The sequence below is a fragment of the Eurytemora carolleeae genome, unplaced genomic scaffold (genome assembly GCF_000591075.1).
Source record: "Eurytemora carolleeae unplaced genomic scaffold, Eaff_2.0 scaffold274, whole genome shotgun sequence".
Lineage (NCBI taxonomy): Eukaryota > Metazoa > Arthropoda > Copepoda > Calanoida > Temoridae > Eurytemora > Eurytemora carolleeae.
The window spans coordinates 141005-160090 of NW_019396169.1; the positions used below are offsets into that span (position 1 = coordinate 141005).

The 19086-nt window shown below is 34.5% G+C and overlaps 2 protein-coding genes across 3 annotated transcripts in view; both read right to left on the reverse strand.

Moving 5' to 3' along the window:
• LOC111697061 (serine/threonine-protein kinase NIM1) overlaps positions 1-184 on the reverse strand; it is a 34082-nt gene extending 33898 nt beyond the window's left edge. For both annotated transcript variants that reach the window (XM_023466937.1, XM_023466936.1), the window contains exon 1: positions 159-184. The gene's annotated coding sequence lies outside the window, so the exon portion shown is untranslated. The remainder of the gene's footprint in view (positions 1-158) is intronic.
• A 2812-nt stretch (positions 185-2996) lies between these two features.
• Positions 2997-15019, reverse strand: LOC111697053 (uncharacterized). The gene is made up of 13 exons (XM_023466926.1): positions 14825-15019; positions 13425-13605; positions 13158-13255; positions 11250-11347; positions 10746-10860; positions 9971-10048; positions 8866-9086; positions 8174-8269; positions 7810-7901; positions 7369-7544; positions 4051-6545; positions 3483-3858; positions 2997-3165 (listed from the first exon to the last, which is right to left on the reverse strand). The coding sequence occupies exons 1-13, from the start codon at positions 14990-14992 to the stop codon at positions 3052-3054; spliced, it is 4308 nt and encodes a 1435-aa protein (XP_023322694.1). The 5' UTR covers positions 14993-15019; the 3' UTR covers positions 2997-3051.
• Between the last annotated feature and the right edge of the window lie 4067 nt (positions 15020-19086).

Here is a 19086-nt window from a genome sequence, read left to right on the forward strand (position 1 = left end):
GAAACCCGAAAATATGTTCCTGTAGAGATCTTAGAGAAAAAGACCGAAAATTATTACTGACGGGAAAACAAGGGGGTTTCTATAGATTAATTGAGACCCAATTCTTTATTAGAACTGATTATCAAAACCTTGAACCTTAACCCTGAGTATATTCAAACCTCAACCTCCTGCTTTCCACACTACCCGGAGCAACTAATCCCTGTTACTTAGAAATCACCACCAACACTTCAAAAGGGGTGTCTGGGTCGTGATGACTGGGAGGGGGGACAGGGGGGTTATGGTCTGATAAGAAAACCCTATTTAGAATTGTTGGATATGATTGAAGAGACTGGAGATGTAATTCAAAATGAATCTTTATTCAAACCCTTCAAATCTTTATCTTAGCAAAAATGATAAAGTTAAAACTAATTATTTTAAAAGTGTCGGTGACGTGTGGAATTATGCAATTGAAAAAAATGGTTAATCGGACATTGTCATCTTAGCATAAAGGTGCATTTGAAATTACGTTCACTAAACTAAACTAAACCCAGAGAGGGGGCGGAAACGTCATGGTGGTGTGTCTGTACCAAAAGAGTGTGTGTGTGATAAGTAACCAAATAGTGTACTGTCGGTTTATACAGTACAGAAAAATCTCGGTATTTGTACAGTCTAGGAGAGTACATTTGTTTATTGTTAATTGTTATAAGCCAAATTTTCATGCAAAAAATATAATTTTATTAAAGTTTACAATAAACTACTCGTTATTTAGGCTTAATTATAATTGACGACATTGTTCTGCACCTTCCTTGGTTGTAGTCATGTGCCAAACCAGCGCCATTTACATTCCCTTTATTTTTGTTCCCTGACTAAACCTCGCTTTAGAAAGAATACAACATCAAACAAAAGAAATATATTTAAACAGCTGAACATAGTGTATGTATAGTTGAGAATAAATAGTAATCATTCATTAACAAAACCATTCATTTTTTACAACTGATTATATAGCTTTCGCTGTCTGGAAAGTCTGAGAATGAATAAAAATACTTTTGAAAATATTCTCACACACTTTTAGATTTAAATTGGCTATGATTTTTTTTTACTTTTCCATGTTTATCCTGAATTGAATAATCAGATAATTGTGTTTTTCTCTTTCAAACCCAGAGGCTTTAAATGAGTTATTAATAAACCAATAATACATTTTATATTCAAACTTATAATAATTAGATACTATTAAGTTCTTTTTAAATTGGAAGAGCTACTTTTCAGCGGATATTGAATTTTCTGTGCAATAGAAATTAAACAATTACATTTGTAGCCGAATAGCCAAGGTTAGCTTAAGTTTAGACAAATCCTGGCCGAGCGCTGCGCTTAGGACAAGAGAAGGGACCACCCTATGTCTTACACTAAATAATTTTGAGATTGCACAGATGACCCAAACATTAAAGGGATTGTAAACATAATTTCAAGTGATCCTTTATTTTTATAGCTTTTTAAAGGAATCATATTTGAAAACAATTAAAATAGATCGTTCTTGAGCATACAAAGGTTGGCACGGGCAGCCGTAGTTCATTTGAATTTCCGAGCCGGGTCAACCTTTCCAGTCCCAGTTTGTACTGTATCGCCCGGACATTGGGTAAATAAAACAGACACTCACTAGGACTAGCCGGTGCAACAAGGTTGACACGATCAGAATTTAGGTTGAATTTACTTTTACTAAAGGGTCAGATGTGCGTGTTGGTAACTTTTGATTCGATCATGCCACTCTATAGACAGAAAGTCACTTGAAATTACTTGTACAGTTCCTTTAAAGTACTTTTAGGTTGTTGTAAAATAAAGAAGCTAAAAATATATAAATTAGTCTGAAAACATAATTTGCTTCTTACTGAAAAAAGTTCGTAAACTTGTATGAATTGTTCCTTTGTCCTTGAAAGTGAATAGACTGAACAGAAAAATGGCGGTGTTGAAATTATTTCTGCTTCTCTGCGTATAATTGTTTTTTTTTGTTTATCATTTTCTGAGCAAATATGCATTATATTCCTCCATAATACTAGACTTGGAACTTATTTTCCAGATATCCTAATATACTAGGATATCTGGTAAATAAGTCTAATATGGAAATAGATGAGAATTGAGTTATACAATAATAACAAGACAAAGGTTGCTAAAATTACACAAAACATTTGTTTAAATGTGATTATTAAAATTTGTTCAGTTAAATTTCATCCATTTTTAGTGGGCTTAAATTAGAGAGATTTGTTTTTTTTCCCATGGGACATGATCGGGTTATAACGATCACATTTTTGAATTTTTCTATAGCAAAAGTCTGTTTTTTTTATCTAACAGGGGTTTTTATCTGGTAGCACATTTATCCGTCCACGCTTCATTTATTCTGAGAAGAGGGTTGACTAGAATCCAGCTGCCTTAGGACTGCTTAGACCTGAGAATAGTAGAGTACAGGAATTGTTCTAATATACTGGAATGAGGCCCGATTGCCTTTTAGACGGGAAACATCTCACTCATGGCTCCAAATCATATGTAAGCCCGGATTGGATACCCCCAGGTACCTATTGCTGGCAACCAAAGACTCTCCCTGCTTGTTTGGACTCTTCCTGCTTGCCATAGATGCTCCCTGCTTGTCATAGAGTCTCCCTGCTAGTCATAGACTCTATCTGCTAGTCATAGACTCTCCCTGCTAGTCATATACTCTCCCTGCTAGTCATAGACTCTCCCTGCTTTCCATAGACTCTCCCTGCTTGCCATAGACTCTACCTGCTTGTCATAGACTCTCCCTGCTTGCCATAGACTCTACCTGCTTGTCATAGAGTTTCCTTGCTTGAACTCTAAAATAAAAACTTTAAGTTTGTTCCTTTCTTTCTTTTACCTTTTTGAAACCAGTTCTGCCTTGAATAAAGTTCGTTTTTTTAATATTTGAAGAGGAAAAAATATGGCTGCAGAGTATAATAAATGTAAATAAAAAGTAAGCTATGCACGTCTCACCCTGTTGATAAAAACATATGCTGATTCATTGTATTTTTATTTTTACATGTATTTATCTAAGTTTAGAAGATATATTTAAACTGCCATATCTACAGTTGGAACTGGATCTGTCTGTGTGGACGCATCCTTGTATCCAGGTCTAGCATCAACCCCTACTCCTATACTTTTCCAATCAGCTCCATCCACCGCCTAGATACAGATACAGATACAGATACAGATACAGATACAGATACAGATACAGATACAGATACAGATACAGATAAAGATAAAGATACAGATACAGATACAGATACAGATACAGATACAGATACAGATACAGATACAGATACAGATACAGATACAGATTTACAGATATACATATAAACAGATATACAGATATACAGATGTACAGATATACAGATATACAGATATACAGATATACAGATACAGATAAAGATACAGATGCGGATACATATATATATATATATATATACAGATACAGATACAAATGATAAATATATTCCTACCTCTGCTATGGTTTCTTCTATTTTTGATCTCCTGGCCGGTCTGCTCTGTTGACCAGCATATTGTTGCTGGTCCTCAGTATCTAATGTTTTTCGTCTTCGTCGTACCGGAGCCGGACCCGGAGCCTCTTCCGTCTTCTCCGAGGTTTGGGGAGGTTGAGGAGAGGGGGATTTTCTAGGAGGCGTCACCGGAATTTGTCCCGGAGATTCCGGAAGAGGAGCAATATATTCAGGAGGGGAAGGTTCCGGAAAAGTAAGTTCTTGAGCTTTCTCCGGGATTCTCGGTGGGGTTGTAATCTTTAGGGTCGGTAGAGTAGGAGAGGGAGAACTGTCCATTGGAGAAACTGACTCCGATTTTTCCACTGATAACTTTCTATCCCTGAGAAATAAATAACAAATCACAATCAAATGGTCTTAAATGCTTCTTAATTAAATGCTTTATTTTCTTTAGATCTTTATGAATGCAACCACGGACTTTTTAACCTTTATTATGAGGGTGCGAGGCTGGAGGGGGGAGGTGATCTTTTAAAGAAAATGTTAATAGATATGTTTAAACGTTAAAAATGTTCACCTCAATAGCTTTTCTCGTTTCCATCTTGGCAGTTTTTTAAGCTCCGGATCCATCAGAGTCGGAGAATCTGTCGGACTAAGATCCAGAGAAGTTTTTTTCTCTCCCGCTATACTCGCCGGAGACTCCGGAGTATCAACAGATTTAGATTGTTTAGCCTTGTCTAGTTTCCATTTAGGTATTTTTATACCATTCTCATTTCCATTTTCTATAATCTCTATTCCGTTAATTGATTTTTTGCGATCATTTCCGATCAGAATTGGACTTTCTGTTGTTTTGGATAAGGAAGGACTAGGCGTTTTCTCCGGGTCTGTTTTCATACTGGAGATCTTGGATTCAACTGCGTTTTGCAGATTTAACATTCTTTCCTTCTCTTCTTGAAATCTTTTAATTCGTTCTTCTTCCTTCTTCTTCTGTTGCTCTATTCTTTCCTGGATTGTTAAAGATTTGTTTGCTGCATCAACTCTTCTATTTTTCAAGGTTATCTGAGAAAACTTTTCTTCTTTCTTCTCTTCCTTCTTTTCTATCTTCTTCTCTTCTTTCTTCTCTTCCCCTTTATCCTCCTTTTTAGATTCTGAAATAGATTTGCCCAAAAGAGAAGATTCGTGATTAGTTTTATCTGAACCATGAGTTTTATCCTCTGTGTCTGGCTGTGCTGTGATTTCTGGTTGTTTGAGCTTCATTAGATTTTGCTCTTCCTTCACTTTTCGTATCATTTCCTCAGCCTCTCGTTGTATTCTTTCCATCCTTTCCCGTTCTACGCTTATCTTTCGCTTTCTCTCCTCTTCTGCTTTCTTTTCTTCCTCTTCATTCAGAGAATTTAAAACTGGGGTTTCCGGTTCCTTAAAGTTCATTCCTGACAATCTTTTATTCCGTTCTTCTTCAAGTCTCTTCTTTTCGTCCTGTGCCCATTTTATCTCTTCGTTTATGGCGTTTTCAAGTTCTTTAATCTCTCTCTCCTCCTGCTCTTTCAGCGCCTTGGCATCTAACTTTGGCGGAGGTTTGATTAATGAGAGGAAATTCATACTGTCCTTTTTAATTTCCTCCTTCTTAGCTTTCACTTTAACTGGTTCTTGTTTCTCTGGTTTAGAAATAGGTTCTGAAAGTTTAGTTTGAGGGTTTTCTTCTTTAAGTTTAGGATTAGCTAACTGCTCTGCTTCCCGCTTCTGCTGGAGAGCCCAGAGTATTTCTTCGTTCATTCGCTCCGCTAACTCTGTATCCTCCGAACCTTCAATCTTCAGAGGTTTCTCCGTTATGCCATTCATCTCGTGCTTCTTTAGTAAACTCTCAAAGAAGTCACTGGAACTAAAATCTTCAACCTTTCTTTCCTCTGGAGTTTCTTGTTTTCTATTCTGTTTCCACATTGCTCGGATTTCTGCTACTGAAGGTTCGTTTTCTTCAGATTTTGTCTCAATTTCAGGGATCTCTGGTTTTCCAGCTTCTCCATTTGTTTTTGGTTTCTCCGTCTTGAAATCTTTAGCAGGTTCATCATATTCATATTCAATATCATCAAAGCATGGCTTCTCTGGTTTAGAAACCTTTTCCGGAGCTCTTTCTAATTTTAAACCCTCCATGATAACATCCTTTTCCTTTCCATTCTTCTGCGCTTCTTTATAGATATCATTCATTCTTTGCTGGAAGGTGGAGAGTTCAGTTTTTATGACAGGTTTCTGAATTGGGATCTCCGGAGGAGGAGCAGGTTTCTTTTTAGGTCTAAATACAACACTGTAAAGGTTTGTGAACTCCTGGATAATCTCCTCTGGGACAGGAGTTCTAATCTTCCTGTTGCACTCCAGCTGCTCCCGGATACACTTGATCCCGGTATCTCGTCCTGTCGTGATGCTTGTTCCATGCAGATCTCTCTCCTTCTTCAGCAATAGTTCCACAATACTCTCCTGTCTCTCAACCTGCCTTCGGGATCCTCTTTCTCCTATGGAATCATGCTTCAGCTTAAAGTTGGCAAGTTGTCTCTCCGCTGTTGATTTTGCTATAAGAGCAAGGACTAGTGAACTGCTTCCATTTTTATCCGTAGGATGGATATCCATGACAATATCATCTAGTTTAGAATTCTTTAGTAGGTGGAGGACGAGGTTCCACTTCTCCAGGGAGCAAAGGAGTAGGAGAACATTCATACCTTGTTTATCCTTCTGGTCTATACATACGCTTAGATCTAGAGAATCAATAAACTTGATTGAAACTGATTCTTCCAAGTGCTTAACCACGAGCATGAAGAGGTTCAACCCAGCCTGGTTCTGTACTGAGAGAAGTATACTAGCATCCATAGCTTGATTAACCTGCTGGAGCCAGGAGATGATTATATCAGGTTTACCAGCTAGTGCAGCGGTCATCGGAGCAGTGTTCCCGTCCTCGTCACGTATTACTGGATCTTTATCCGGTCTGGAGAAGAGAAGGTTCCAAAACACTGTGTTTCCCCGTTCTGCCGCTAGGTGAAGTATTGTTTTCCCATTCCGATCTCGTACACTCAGATCCAATAAATCCTTAAAATATTCAGAAGCTTCAGAATTACTTTTATCAACATTAGACAGGATAAATAAGCTTCCTTCCTCGATATTCACAATACAAGAGTTACAAGCTCAAGTTGCAAAGATATAGGGATTAGGAAATCTTAGTTTATGTGAGACATCTGCAAACCAGTTTCAACAAAAAAAATAATTTATGTTGCTTTTACAACTTTGCGACCTCATAAGCACTCTGTTTTCATTTTACACCCAAGAGTCCCACTCTTATTTATTTACTCTTATATATATTTTACACCCTAGAGTCCCATTCTTATTTATATACTCTTATATATATTTTACACCCAAGAGTCCCGCTCTTATTTATATACTCTTATATATATTTTACACCCAAGAGTCCGATTCTTATTTATATACTCTTATATATATTTCACACCCTAGAGTCCCACTCTTATTTATATACTCTTATATATATTTTACACCCAAGAGTCCCGCTCTTATTTATATACTCTTATATATATTTCACATCCAAGAGTCCCACTCTTATTTATTTACTCTTATATATATTTCACATCCAAGAGTCCCACTCTTATTTATATACTCTTATATATATTTCACACCCAAGAGTCCCGCTCTTATTTATATACTCTTATCTATATTTCACACCCTAGAGTCCGATTCTTATTTATATACTCTTATATATATATTTCACACCCTGGAGTCCCACTCTTATTTATATACTCTTATATATATTTTATGCTTTAGTATACTATGTATGACAGTCTAAAACATATTATTGATTGATAACAATATGGTTTCTGAAAAAATTCTAAAATATAAATACCTTAGCTATTGGATGATTGAAAATCGCTTTTGCAATATCATTGTTTCCCAGTTTTAGGCAATACATGATAGGGTTGAGGTCATTGACGTCGAAAGCATTAAGAAGCTGGGTTGACCGGAGGTCCCTGGCCAGCAGGTTTAGGGTCAACAGCACATTATGCTTGTCATTATTTATCACTAAACAAGGAAAATATTAAACATTTTTTTGGACTTTTCTTGTCAATTTAAGATTGATATATTAAACATTTTATTTTAGATTTTTACTTATTTAGAAAACTCAAGTAAAAAATCTAAAATTATCAGGATGATATGTATTTGCGCAAATAAAATCTAAATTTACACAAAAATTTTAGAAAGGGGTTGTTTATTTTAAAAAAATACACACAACACCCCGTATTGACGAATTAAGAGCGGTCCCTTTAAATATGTTAAATAAGTTAACCTAAGTAGTGGAGAACATTTTTCCCATATTGGTTCTGTACAGAGAGATCGAATAGAGATCTTTCATTTGCTGCTTTACTTGACAGTAATCGTCTGAAAATAAAGATAGCTAGGTTATATTCCTTTGTGGTGAGGTTCTTTGGACTTTGATTTATAACCCTTTTTATTCTAAAGGGCATCTGATCATAATTTTACCTACGTGGACTCTTATGGAAAATAAATATTTTAGACAAGATTTACAGATTTTAGATCAAATTCCCATCCTTTGGGTAAACTTTAGATCTAAAAAATTATTTTTAATCAATTTATACATTTTACAGATCTAATTTCTATAGATCAAAATACTTTTAGATCAAATTACAAACCTGACAGTATCCCTACTGTTCCTAAGTGCACACTGAACTAAGGGAGTGTTCCCCTTTTTATCAACAGCGTTCACAATTCCTGATGTTAGATCCTTCCTGGACAAATATCAAATCTTTAACAATCTCAGATGGTTTATTTTAATTTTTGTGAATATATTATTTCTCCCCTCCTTAACTCTCTGTATTTTCATAAAAAATATTCATGTTATTTGAACACAATTTTATTTAATTTTATAGCCTTTAAAAGGGAATTATTAAGATGAAAGCAAATTTGAGTTAGAAATAAGCAAACAGTAAAACTTTACAGTTACAATTTGATAAGCTCCCCCCCCCCCCTCATTTAAAAAAATCAATTATTTCAGTATTTAATTTTATCGTGATATTTAACTGCTATAAAAAGTTTTAAAGTCATTTCTCAGTAAAGAATAGACCTCAAAGTTCAAAGTTCAAAGTTTGAGGATTGTGTTTAATTTATAACTGAAAATAAATTGATACTTTACCGATTTTTACCATAATTTTTGAGCTAGTAAGTATGTATGTTTCAAAATACCAGTTGGGGCACAGGCCTGTTTAGCCGGTCAGGGCAGTACGGGTAGGGGGCTTAAACCATGTGACTTTTAAAGATGGAGGTGAGCCAGTAAATGGGAGGGGTGCGGAGAGTCCCTTATTTTATGTTTTTGATATTATCTTTCCTTTTGAGCAAACATTTAGGATGCGTGAGAGGAGAAAACTGGAAAAGGAGATGAGGAATAGTTAAACAACTGTCCTTGATGATATCAGACTGAAGATAGATCGACTTCTTGGCGATCCTGTGCTGGAAATACGCCTCAATGATTGCTGTCTGTCCGTTGATGATCGCCAGAGAGAGTGGAGTTAGACCTTCAGTTGTAGAGAGGGAGAGGAGATTACGTCCCTGAAACAAAAATAAAATAAATTTTCAAATTCAAATTTAAAGAGTTATATGGCCGATTCACAAAGGTACCCTTTGAACCTTTGCTCTGAGTAACAATGTAGCAGATATCGTCGTTTTCTGTCTTAAAAAGAAATCAATTCTTTCCATTTCCTTTTTTGCCTCTGCTGTTTAAATTCAAAAGTACATATTTTAAAGACCACAATCGAGTTTTATTTCTAATAGAAAAAAAGTCTTTATAAATTTTGCACAGGTTCTGCACACTTTATTTTCTTCATTTATTTTTTCATTATGGAACAGCAATTAATTTTTTAATAATTGATTCTTTAGAATTCTTTTTTTTATGGTCTGTTAATAAATAGGGAATTATTTTTCATTTAAGGTTTTGCATTAATGTTTCAGAACCTTGTGTGCAAAATAACAAATTGATCCTAATTTCGGAGGAAAATAATAATTATAAAGATTTTAGAATTTTCTTTAAATCAATTTTTATTGCAAACTCTGGGAGCAATGTAAACAAACTTTGCGGAGCACAGGCTGAGGTTTGTTTAAGTTCCTCCAAGAATCTGGAGTACACTTTGTTTATCAAGAAATACATAAAGGTTCCTGGTGTTTCTTTCTTGGTTTTTAAATTGCAGTTTCTAAAACTTTTCATTTTAACACCTCACAAAAATAATGACCAAAATGGTATTTTGAGTTTTGAAGAAAGAATTCCTTTTTAATAAGATCAATTATCACAAGTATTAAACAGTTTAATTTTGGTCGGTTGTTCTTATTTTCACGGGAGTCACGTGACAAACTTGTATCCTTGAGTTCCTTTCAACTATTCTATTTTAAGATTACTGTGATTGTTTCTCTTTAATGGATTCAATATAAACATTTTTTACCTTGACGTCATTACAGAATGCATTGAACAGGTTCAGGTTCCCAGTCCAGCTTGCTATATGGAGGAGGGTTACTCCGTCCTAGAATAAAATGGAGTAGGGTTACTCCGTCCTTCAATATAATGGAGCAGGGTTTCTCCGTCCTAGAATATAATGGAGCAGGGTTACTCCGCCCTACAATATAATGGAGCAGGGTTTCTCCGCCCTAGAATATAATGGAGCAGGGTTACTCCGTCCTTCAATATAATGGAGCAGGGTTTCTCCGTCCTACAATATAATGGAGCAGGGTTTCTCCGTCCTTGAATATAATGGAGCAGGGTTACTCCGTCCTACAATATAAAGGAGCAGGGTTTCTCCGTCCTAGAATATAATGGAGCAGGGTTACTCCGTCCTAAAATATAAAGGAGCAGGGTTTCTCCGTCCTAGAATATAATGGAGCAGGGTTACTCCGTCCTACAATATAATGGAGCAGGGTTTCTCCATCCTAGAATATAATAAAGCAAGGTTACCCCTTCCGAGAATATAATGGAGCAGGGTTACTTCATTCTAGAATATAATAGAACAGGGTTACCCCGTCCTAGAATGTAATGTAGCAGGGTATCCTAGAATATAATGGAGCAGGGTTACTCCGTCCTAGAATATAACAAAGAATGGTTGCTCCATCCTATTACTGCAATATTTCTAATTGTCAGATTCTGGGAAAAGAAAATGATTAAAAGAAACAAAAAACTTGAGAGCTGAACAGAAGAAATACTTTAGCATAATCCTTTAAATCCACCTTAGCTCTCCATTCTATGTGCTCGTCCCATAGGATAATACAGTCGTCCTTAAGACTAGAGATGAGAAGGTCGGACCACTGGGAAGGAAATTCAGGACGATATCTTCGACGTGGACTGAAAAAAGACAATAAATTGTTTTCTTTTTATAAAGCTTTATAATTTAATATGACGACAAATGAGAAGTGAAGTCTTGTCGTGGATTTGGTAATTATCAGCTTAACTAATTCATGAAAAGTGTCCTGGGACCGAATTTAATAAATTTGAGCTACGTCGCTGAATTATCTACTGCCAGTAAGAAATTTGAACCACCGATTCAAAGTTAAAGATTCAGGAAGGATTTGAATAGCTGATTTAAATTTGAACCGGCGGAAGGCAGATCAGCGACACTGTATACCCATTTAAATCGATAACATTTTTTATCCGTTCCAACAATTGCATATTACAAAATCCTCAACTACGAAGTAATAATGACGACATTTATTTAGTTTTCACTCTGTGCAAACCTTGAAATTATATCCGCAGTCGAAAAATGTCTATATTCTTTAGCAACATCCTCTGCAGTTCTTCCATCCTCATCCTCTAAATCAGGGTCTGCTCCAGACTAGAGATAGATTAGATAAAAGAAACTACAGGGTGTCCCAAGAAATATGACAGTAGCAAGATCTAAGAATTTATTTGTGATATTCAGTCGTCAACCTACTTTACACGTAAGATTCTTGAAAGAATAACCACACAATTCTCCAAGACCTGGGATTTCCAAAATGCGGCCTGCCTTTTTTGTACTGTCAATATTACCGGAGATATTAAGAATTGTGTTCAGATTTAAATTTTATTAAGTAAGACTAAAATTGTCGAAATCTTAAGGAAATTCTTCATATTTCCGGTAATATTGAAAGCACAAAAAGGCTGACAATATTTTGGATATACCAAGACTAGGTGTATTTTATGATTATTGATTTTAGAATTCTACTTCTAAAATAGGTTCACGGATAAATATTGCAAATTATTTTAAAGATCAAAGACGACCTTCAACTTGCAGGGGCGGATCCAGCTCTTTGAAAAGGGTGGGTCAANAGGAGGGGGTACAGGGAGGTGGAGTCCCATGCAATTTTTTTTTAAGGAATTCGCATTGAGAGTGAATATTTTAGATGCGCAAAATAGGAAATTACTGTTAAAATATGTAAAAATAATGCCACCTTAGTTGGAATTGTATTTTCAAATTTTTCACTATATATATCTCAGGGAAGACAAATGTATAAAAGGATACCAAGGATAGGTCGAGGATTTCTCATTCTAAAATCAAAAATGGCTCCCTCAAATTAGGGTTTTAAATAAAACATGTAAAAAAAACACTAGTTTAAGTAAAAATCAAATTTTTAAAATCATTTTGATAAGGGTAGCAATAAAATATGCTTAAAAAACAGGGTTCAAAACAATAAAAATTGAAAATTCAACAAGCTATGGTCCAATTTTTTTTCTATATCTAAATTTTTTTAGTAATCAAAAAGTGTTTTTTTTTTATTTTTTAGTATTTTTATATTCTGTAATTTGATTTGAATTTGAATTCGGGAAAACAACCCAGTTTCTATTTCGCGAAAAAATGCAAAATTTTTCGCTAAATAAGAAATGTGAAAATTTCCCGAAAAAATGCTCTCAGAGCAGAGAATTCCACAAGTTTTTTGAGCAACTAACTGTTTGAGGTTACAAATTATGTTTAGCTAAAATTGTTTTCGCAAAATTCAGCATTTTCTTGAATTTTTTCGTTTAATTCATTTTCGCGAAAAAATGCGAAATTTCGTTCGCTGGAAACCCTAACTTCAACTCATTTCAGGGAGCCATTTCATGGAGCCATTTCTGATTTTTGTAAAAATTGCATTTTTGAAACATTCCAAGCAGAATATATTTTTGCTTCTGTAAAATGATTTCTAAAAAGTGTCACAAAATTTCACACCCTTACTATCATTTTGGTGTTGCTGTAATGTTACTAAAAACTATTATGCAATTCTGAAATCATAATAAACTTAAGTTTTAAAATAGGAAATAATCATATTCAATTACTTAACAGCTTTGGTTAAAACTTCAAATCCATCGGATTGATGAAAAGTGAAAGTATCAATCAAATTAAGAAATTTTTTGGTCAAAGCACCTAAAACTGAAACTTAAACTTTTAAGTTAGTCTTATAGATAAGGGGGGGTCAAAAGATGCTCTTGACCCATCCTTTTTTCAAAACGGGGGGGGCTTTGACCCCCTTGCCCCCCCCCCCCCTCAGTATCCGCGCCTGACTTCAAGTCGTATTTGTCGTATTTCTACTGTCATGGTTCGTGGGAATACCCTGTGGAGAAATCCAGACTATACATAAGACAGAATTATTTATTACTAATATTACTATTATCATTATTATCAACTATACCTGCAGTAAGATATTTGCAACCTGTGTACGCCCTAGCATTGCACAGATGAATAGTGGAGACCACTGATCAGCCTTTCTTTGTACATTTGGGTTTGCTCCTGAACAATTTTAGAGCTTTTAAAACTTTAAAAGCTTTAAATCAACCAAAGTTAAAAACTCTCCTAAATTTATTATTACTACTCTACTAGCAATCAATTTATATAGCTTGTTATTAACATGTTTTACGAGCCAGGAATCTGATTTCAAATACAAAATGCTTGTCTTTACCTGCTCTTAGAAGGATAGGAACTATATCCTCTGCTAGTTGATGGCTGACCGCGTAGAAGAGTGGAGTTTGTCCGGCCTGATCAATATCTGTGTGCGGAGCTCCAAGCTCTAGTAGGACCCTGATAACCTCACGAACTGCAAACTTCTCCCAGCTCCTCTCTACCATCTTTGTTGCACAGGCCTGTAACAGTTAAAAACATGTAGATACTACAGTGGAACCAGAAAACCGTGGAATAGGAAGACGACATTATAAACATGAAACAAGTGTATTTGATGTTGTTACGAGCGGTTTACCAGTAGCTTATTAACTCGCTTATTAGTTAAAATTGACCTGTTTACAAATTTACAATTTCTGTGTTTCATGGTCATTGGACTATATAAAGTCATAACTTGAGTCTAAAAATCGTATTCCTATTTCAGAGTTTTCTGGATGTCACTGTACTTAAAGTAAAAAGATGAGAACTTCAGATCCAATAAAGTACTTCGGATAAAGATGAGTACTCTAGGTACCATAAACTACCTGGAGTATGAAGATGAGTACTCTAGGTACCATAAACTACCTGGAGTACGAAGATGAGTACTCTAGGTACCATAAACTACCTGGAGTATGAAGATGAGTACTCTAGGTACCATAAACTACCTAGAGTATGAAGATGAGTACTCTAGGTACCATAAACTACCTGGAGTATGAAGATGAGTACTCTAGGTACCATAAACTACCTAGAGTATGAAGATGAGTACTCTAGGTACCATAAACTACCTGGAGTATGAAGATGAGTACTCTAGGTACCATAAACTACCTAGAGTATGAAGATGAGTACTCTAGGTACCATAAACTACCTGGAGTATGAAGATAAGTACTCTAGGTACCATAAACTACCTGGAGTATGAAGATGAGTACTCTAGGTACCATAAACTACCTGGAGTATGAAGATGAGTACTCTAGGTACCATAAACTACCTGGAGTATGAAGATGAGTACTCTAGGTACCATAAACTACCTGGAGTATGAAGATGAGTACTCTAGGTACCATAAACTACCTGGAGTATGAAGATGAGTACTCTAGGTACCATAAACTACCTGGAGTATGAAGATGAGTACTCTAGGTACCATAAACTACCTGGAGTATGAAGATGAGTACTCTAGGTACCATAAACTACCTGGAGTATGAAGATGAGTACTCTAGTTACCATAAACTACCTGGAGTATGAAGATGAGTACTCTAGTTACCATAAACTACCTGGAGTACGAAGATGAGTACTCCAGGTACCAAGAAGTACCTGAAGTATGAAGATGAGTACTCTAGGTACCATAAACTACCTGGAGTATGAAGATGAGTACTCCAGGTACCAAGAAGTACCTGGAGTATGAAGATGAGTACTCCAGGTACCCTGAACTACCTGATGAAGTATACTGATATCCGTCCCGTTAAGTTTCCTGCCAAAATGAAACCTAGCATCTGATGCTGGAGTTAGAAGTTTCTCCAGTTCCTCCAGGTTCAGCTGCTCCACGGCAGCGTGAACAGGAAACCTCTTGGACAGAACAAACTTGGGATGAATCCCGTCCATTCTCTCTTTGGATACAAATATACATAGATGTCACTTTCTAGATAGTAGATTTTAATATACATTAAAGCATAACTTTATTGTTATTTTTGTCTTGAAATTTGAAACTTTATGATTTTACTTTTTATGCATTTTGTATTTCATAAATCGTATAATATTTGTCAGAAAACGACCTTCTGAGGAGTCTAAGCCACCAAAACAGTATTTAAAATTTAATTTTCATTTCTGTTACGGTTTCCACCTCAATAGCTAACATCCATAAATATATATTTTGAAGCTTGACTCTATATATATATATATATGATATTCTTCGGTTAAACAGTTAGAGCCGGTATAATTTTAATCCCGACCCATTTTTAACCCATCTATAATTGGTCAAAGCTCAGAGATTCAAACAAATTTTAGAATTTGACCATCAGGAAATCTTGATTATAATAATAATAATAATAATAATAATAATAATGATAATAATGTATTTTGACATTTCAAATTTATATTATTTTTTTTTACATTTTGTGTTTACATTTAGCCCTGATACATACAAAATGATATATGGATAAATAGAAAAGGATTAAATCAAACAAATTATCACTTTCATCTAGGTCAAAATTATGCGGAATTAGTAAACATAAAATTATGAGCCTCTTGTGTTAAAGATAACCTATATAAGTCATATGATTCGCCAAATCTTGAAATCTCACGCTATAAAGTTACAATAACAGATTTCACTTTAATACAAACAATTGACTAAAAAAAATCAGGAAGTGTAAAACTTGCTAGGGTTGAACCGATTGTTGAACTACTCACTTATAAGAATATATAATAAGAGAAAGTGTTCAAAAATTACGTTTTGACTCAATTATTTTTTTTGAAATTGTCCAGCCATTTAGTTTAATTTGTAAACCTTTCTGTTGATAAAATTTCATTTTGGACTAAAGAAAAATCTACGTAATATATGAAAATAAAGGAAAGCTGATACAATGCCTCTTCCCCCCGGCACACATCAAGCCGGTCATTATAGGTCACCAGACATGTCTCAGGGGTTTATGTACACTCTTTGTTCTGACAGGACTAATAGGTTACCGCACACTCTTTGTTCTAACCGTACTACTCGAAATGTAAGAAATTTGACGAGGACTTTACGAATAACAAATTAAAGAAAGAAATTTATCAATTTCTGTGTTAAACTGTGTAAAAATTCAATAGTTTTTGGTCAACAAAACAACACTATTCAAACTCACTGAAGTGTATTTTTAAACTGTTTCACAAACAAATTCGCCGACAATAAAGTATAAAAGAGAAAAGTTTATTGGGTCAAGTTTATAGTAATATAGAAAGACGACATTAAAGCAAATATTTAGTGTATTTGATGTTGTTACAAAGAAAATTTTTTCACAATTAACTTATTAAATTGTTAAACCGTTTTTTGAATTAAATAGGTCTGTTTGCACTGTACAATTGTTGTGTCTCATCTTTTTGGACTATCTAAAGACAAACAATGAGTCTAAAAGTCGTCTTTTTATTTCAGAGTTTTTAGAATCTCACTGTAGATCAAATTGTGATCGAAATTTAGAGCTTGCCAGGACCAAACTGTTAAATCGGCGTTAAGCTGCAATGGGAAATGGAGTTTCTAACATATTTAGACAAAGAAAATTCAGAGACGACTGTACAAAATCTATACTCTATGTTTCCTTATATTTATCTTTCCTCTACCTGTAAACTTGATTATTTCTTTGTCATAATCAATTAATGAACAAAAAAAGATTATATTGAATCTATATTAATTTAACCTTGGAATTTAAAGAGTGTCAGGTCGTCTTTAAAATTTCATCTTTTGTGGGTAACCCTGTAATTAGTTGAACCGTTAAAGGGAGTGTTCACGAAAAATATAAGGGGGTATAGGCTTACGGCGAAAAATGATAGCTTTTGATCGCTACTAATCTTACTTCTATCTGTTGCGTCTATAAGGAGAAAATAATAGTCATCGATTATTTTTCGACGCATTCGTGTATAGTCAATATTTCTTAATATTTTTGATTTGTTTTTTAAAATAATATTTCGCTGGCGCTGGATTTTCGAACATTACTGAAAAATAGGAAACTGTCGTCTTCATTATCAAAAATCCTCAAAACAGGAATAAATGTTTTCAAAAGTAACTCTCAGATCATAAAAAAATAAAAAATATTATGAAATATTAACTTTATACGAATGCCTTGAAAGAGTTTTATGTTTCGAGTTTGGAATTATTACATTATAAATTATATACATTATAAAACACAGTAAATGAGGACAAAAACTATAAAAATATAGTCTACATATACCAAAATTTGTTACCTGTGTTCCTTGTTTATCCATTTCATTACATATTGTTATAATGTTTATTTATGTATACATTGAATATAATAACACATGTATATGTATGTACAGTAAGACCCATAAAACTGTGAAATAGGAAGACAACAATTCAATCTTATGGGTTTATGTTGTTATGAGGAAAATTCTTAACTGAAAATTCAGCAAATAACTGAAATAGGTTTGTGTATTGTGTACACTGTCCAATTGCTGTGTTAATTTGGAATATCTAAAACTATTTATAACTTGAGCCTACTAGTTATCCTTCATATTTTAATTCCACAGTTTTATGAGTCCAATGGAATACATAAAAAAGACTAAATATATGTATTTGTTTCTAAGAATAAAAAATGAGTTACCTTAAGACGACATTTCTACTTTGCTTAAATTTAACTAGAAGAGAAATTTTGTTACGAGACTGAGAAATGATCAAAATCTGGAATCAGGGCTGGGCAAGTACAGGAACTTATTATATGGGGGTTGGGGTTGATTGGGGCTAAACTACTCGATCCCTGGAGAAGTGATTATGATTCCCATGGGTGGGGGATTCAGACGCTGGAACCTCAAAAAAGTTTAGGTTTCCCTGAAAAAAATCCCATATAAGGGATTACTATAATTAGAGTAAAGTGCGCTTTATAATAATTTGATTAATGTGTGAATTATGATAAAAGATCCATGTTACTTAATCATTTACACAGATCCAAATTGGACTACAAACGAGTTATTATGTATGTTAGCAATGTTGCGATAAAAAATGTTGTTTGATTTCTCTTTGAAAGGAACTGAGTCTTAGCCACAGACTTTTGATTTGCTGATGCCTATATCTTTGTAACACAATGTCGTAAACCTCAGATACTTCGAACTATTAAAAATGTTAGATCAAATGTCAACGGTTTACATTATTAGGTTGCATAGATATAGATTGATATAGAGATGAGAAAATTTAAGTTTGTGACAAAAACTCAATTTCTTTCCCGAGTTTCTAGTTTAAAAGCAAAGATTTTTATTTCACTAGCTAATGACTCAAGGCTCAGAAAAACATTTAATAATCCTTTTATCTTCAGTAAATCAAAGCCCATATCTGATAATCTGGATTAGTTAAAAAAAATTGGGTTAATACATTTATGTTGCTTCTATTGACAAACAAAATGAAGTATGGAAATCGAATTTTATGTTTATTTTTATGCTATTTGTCTCCAAGGACCCTATTTAAGGGTATTATAGGAGAATTCAGATTATGCTATAATAACAATCACACTTTTTTCGTAAGGTAACTTAGGCTCCTCTGGGATATCATCGTTTTCAGATTGCTGAATATAATCTATTAAAACCTACTATTTTTATTCAAAATTTGGTATATACCGTTTTCTGAGTTTGACCCAGTTTCATATCAATTTCTCGAGACAGGAACATCAGATAGAACTCTCACGGGTCTCAATCAACTCCTGAGATTCTCAGGTTTCATGCCTATACCCCCTTTTATTTTTCCTTTACAGTTCTTTAAAGGTTTAAAGAAACCTGAGCCCGCGATTTAAAAACTTCGGCTCGAGCCGTAATTCCTTAAACCCGACTTTAAGATTTAATCTTTGACCCAACTCATGAGGACAGCTTGAGTCACGTGATTGACAGCTGCAAGATCTTCGACTCGACTTAAGGAGTTAGGCCCAATGAAAATAAAACCGACCTCATTTGGTTTTAGTGGAGAATAAGACTCAATGTTGAATCTTGTTCTCATAAAAACCTGG

Bases quoted from the DNA above. Each gene is read 5' to 3' on its own strand.
- LOC111697053 (XM_023466926.1), bottom strand. From the start codon at position 14,992: ATGGACGGGATTCATCCCAAGTTTGTTCTGTCCAAGAGGTTTCCTGTT. The intron at 9,087-9,970 runs GTAAAAAATGTT...TTTTTGTTTCAG, and splicing joins CATTCTGTAATGACGTCAAG to GGACGTAATCTCCTCTCCCT. The intron at 7,902-8,173 runs GTTTGTAATTTG...CTTTATTTTCAG, and splicing joins AACAGTAGGGATACTGTCAG to ACGATTACTGTCAAGTAAAG.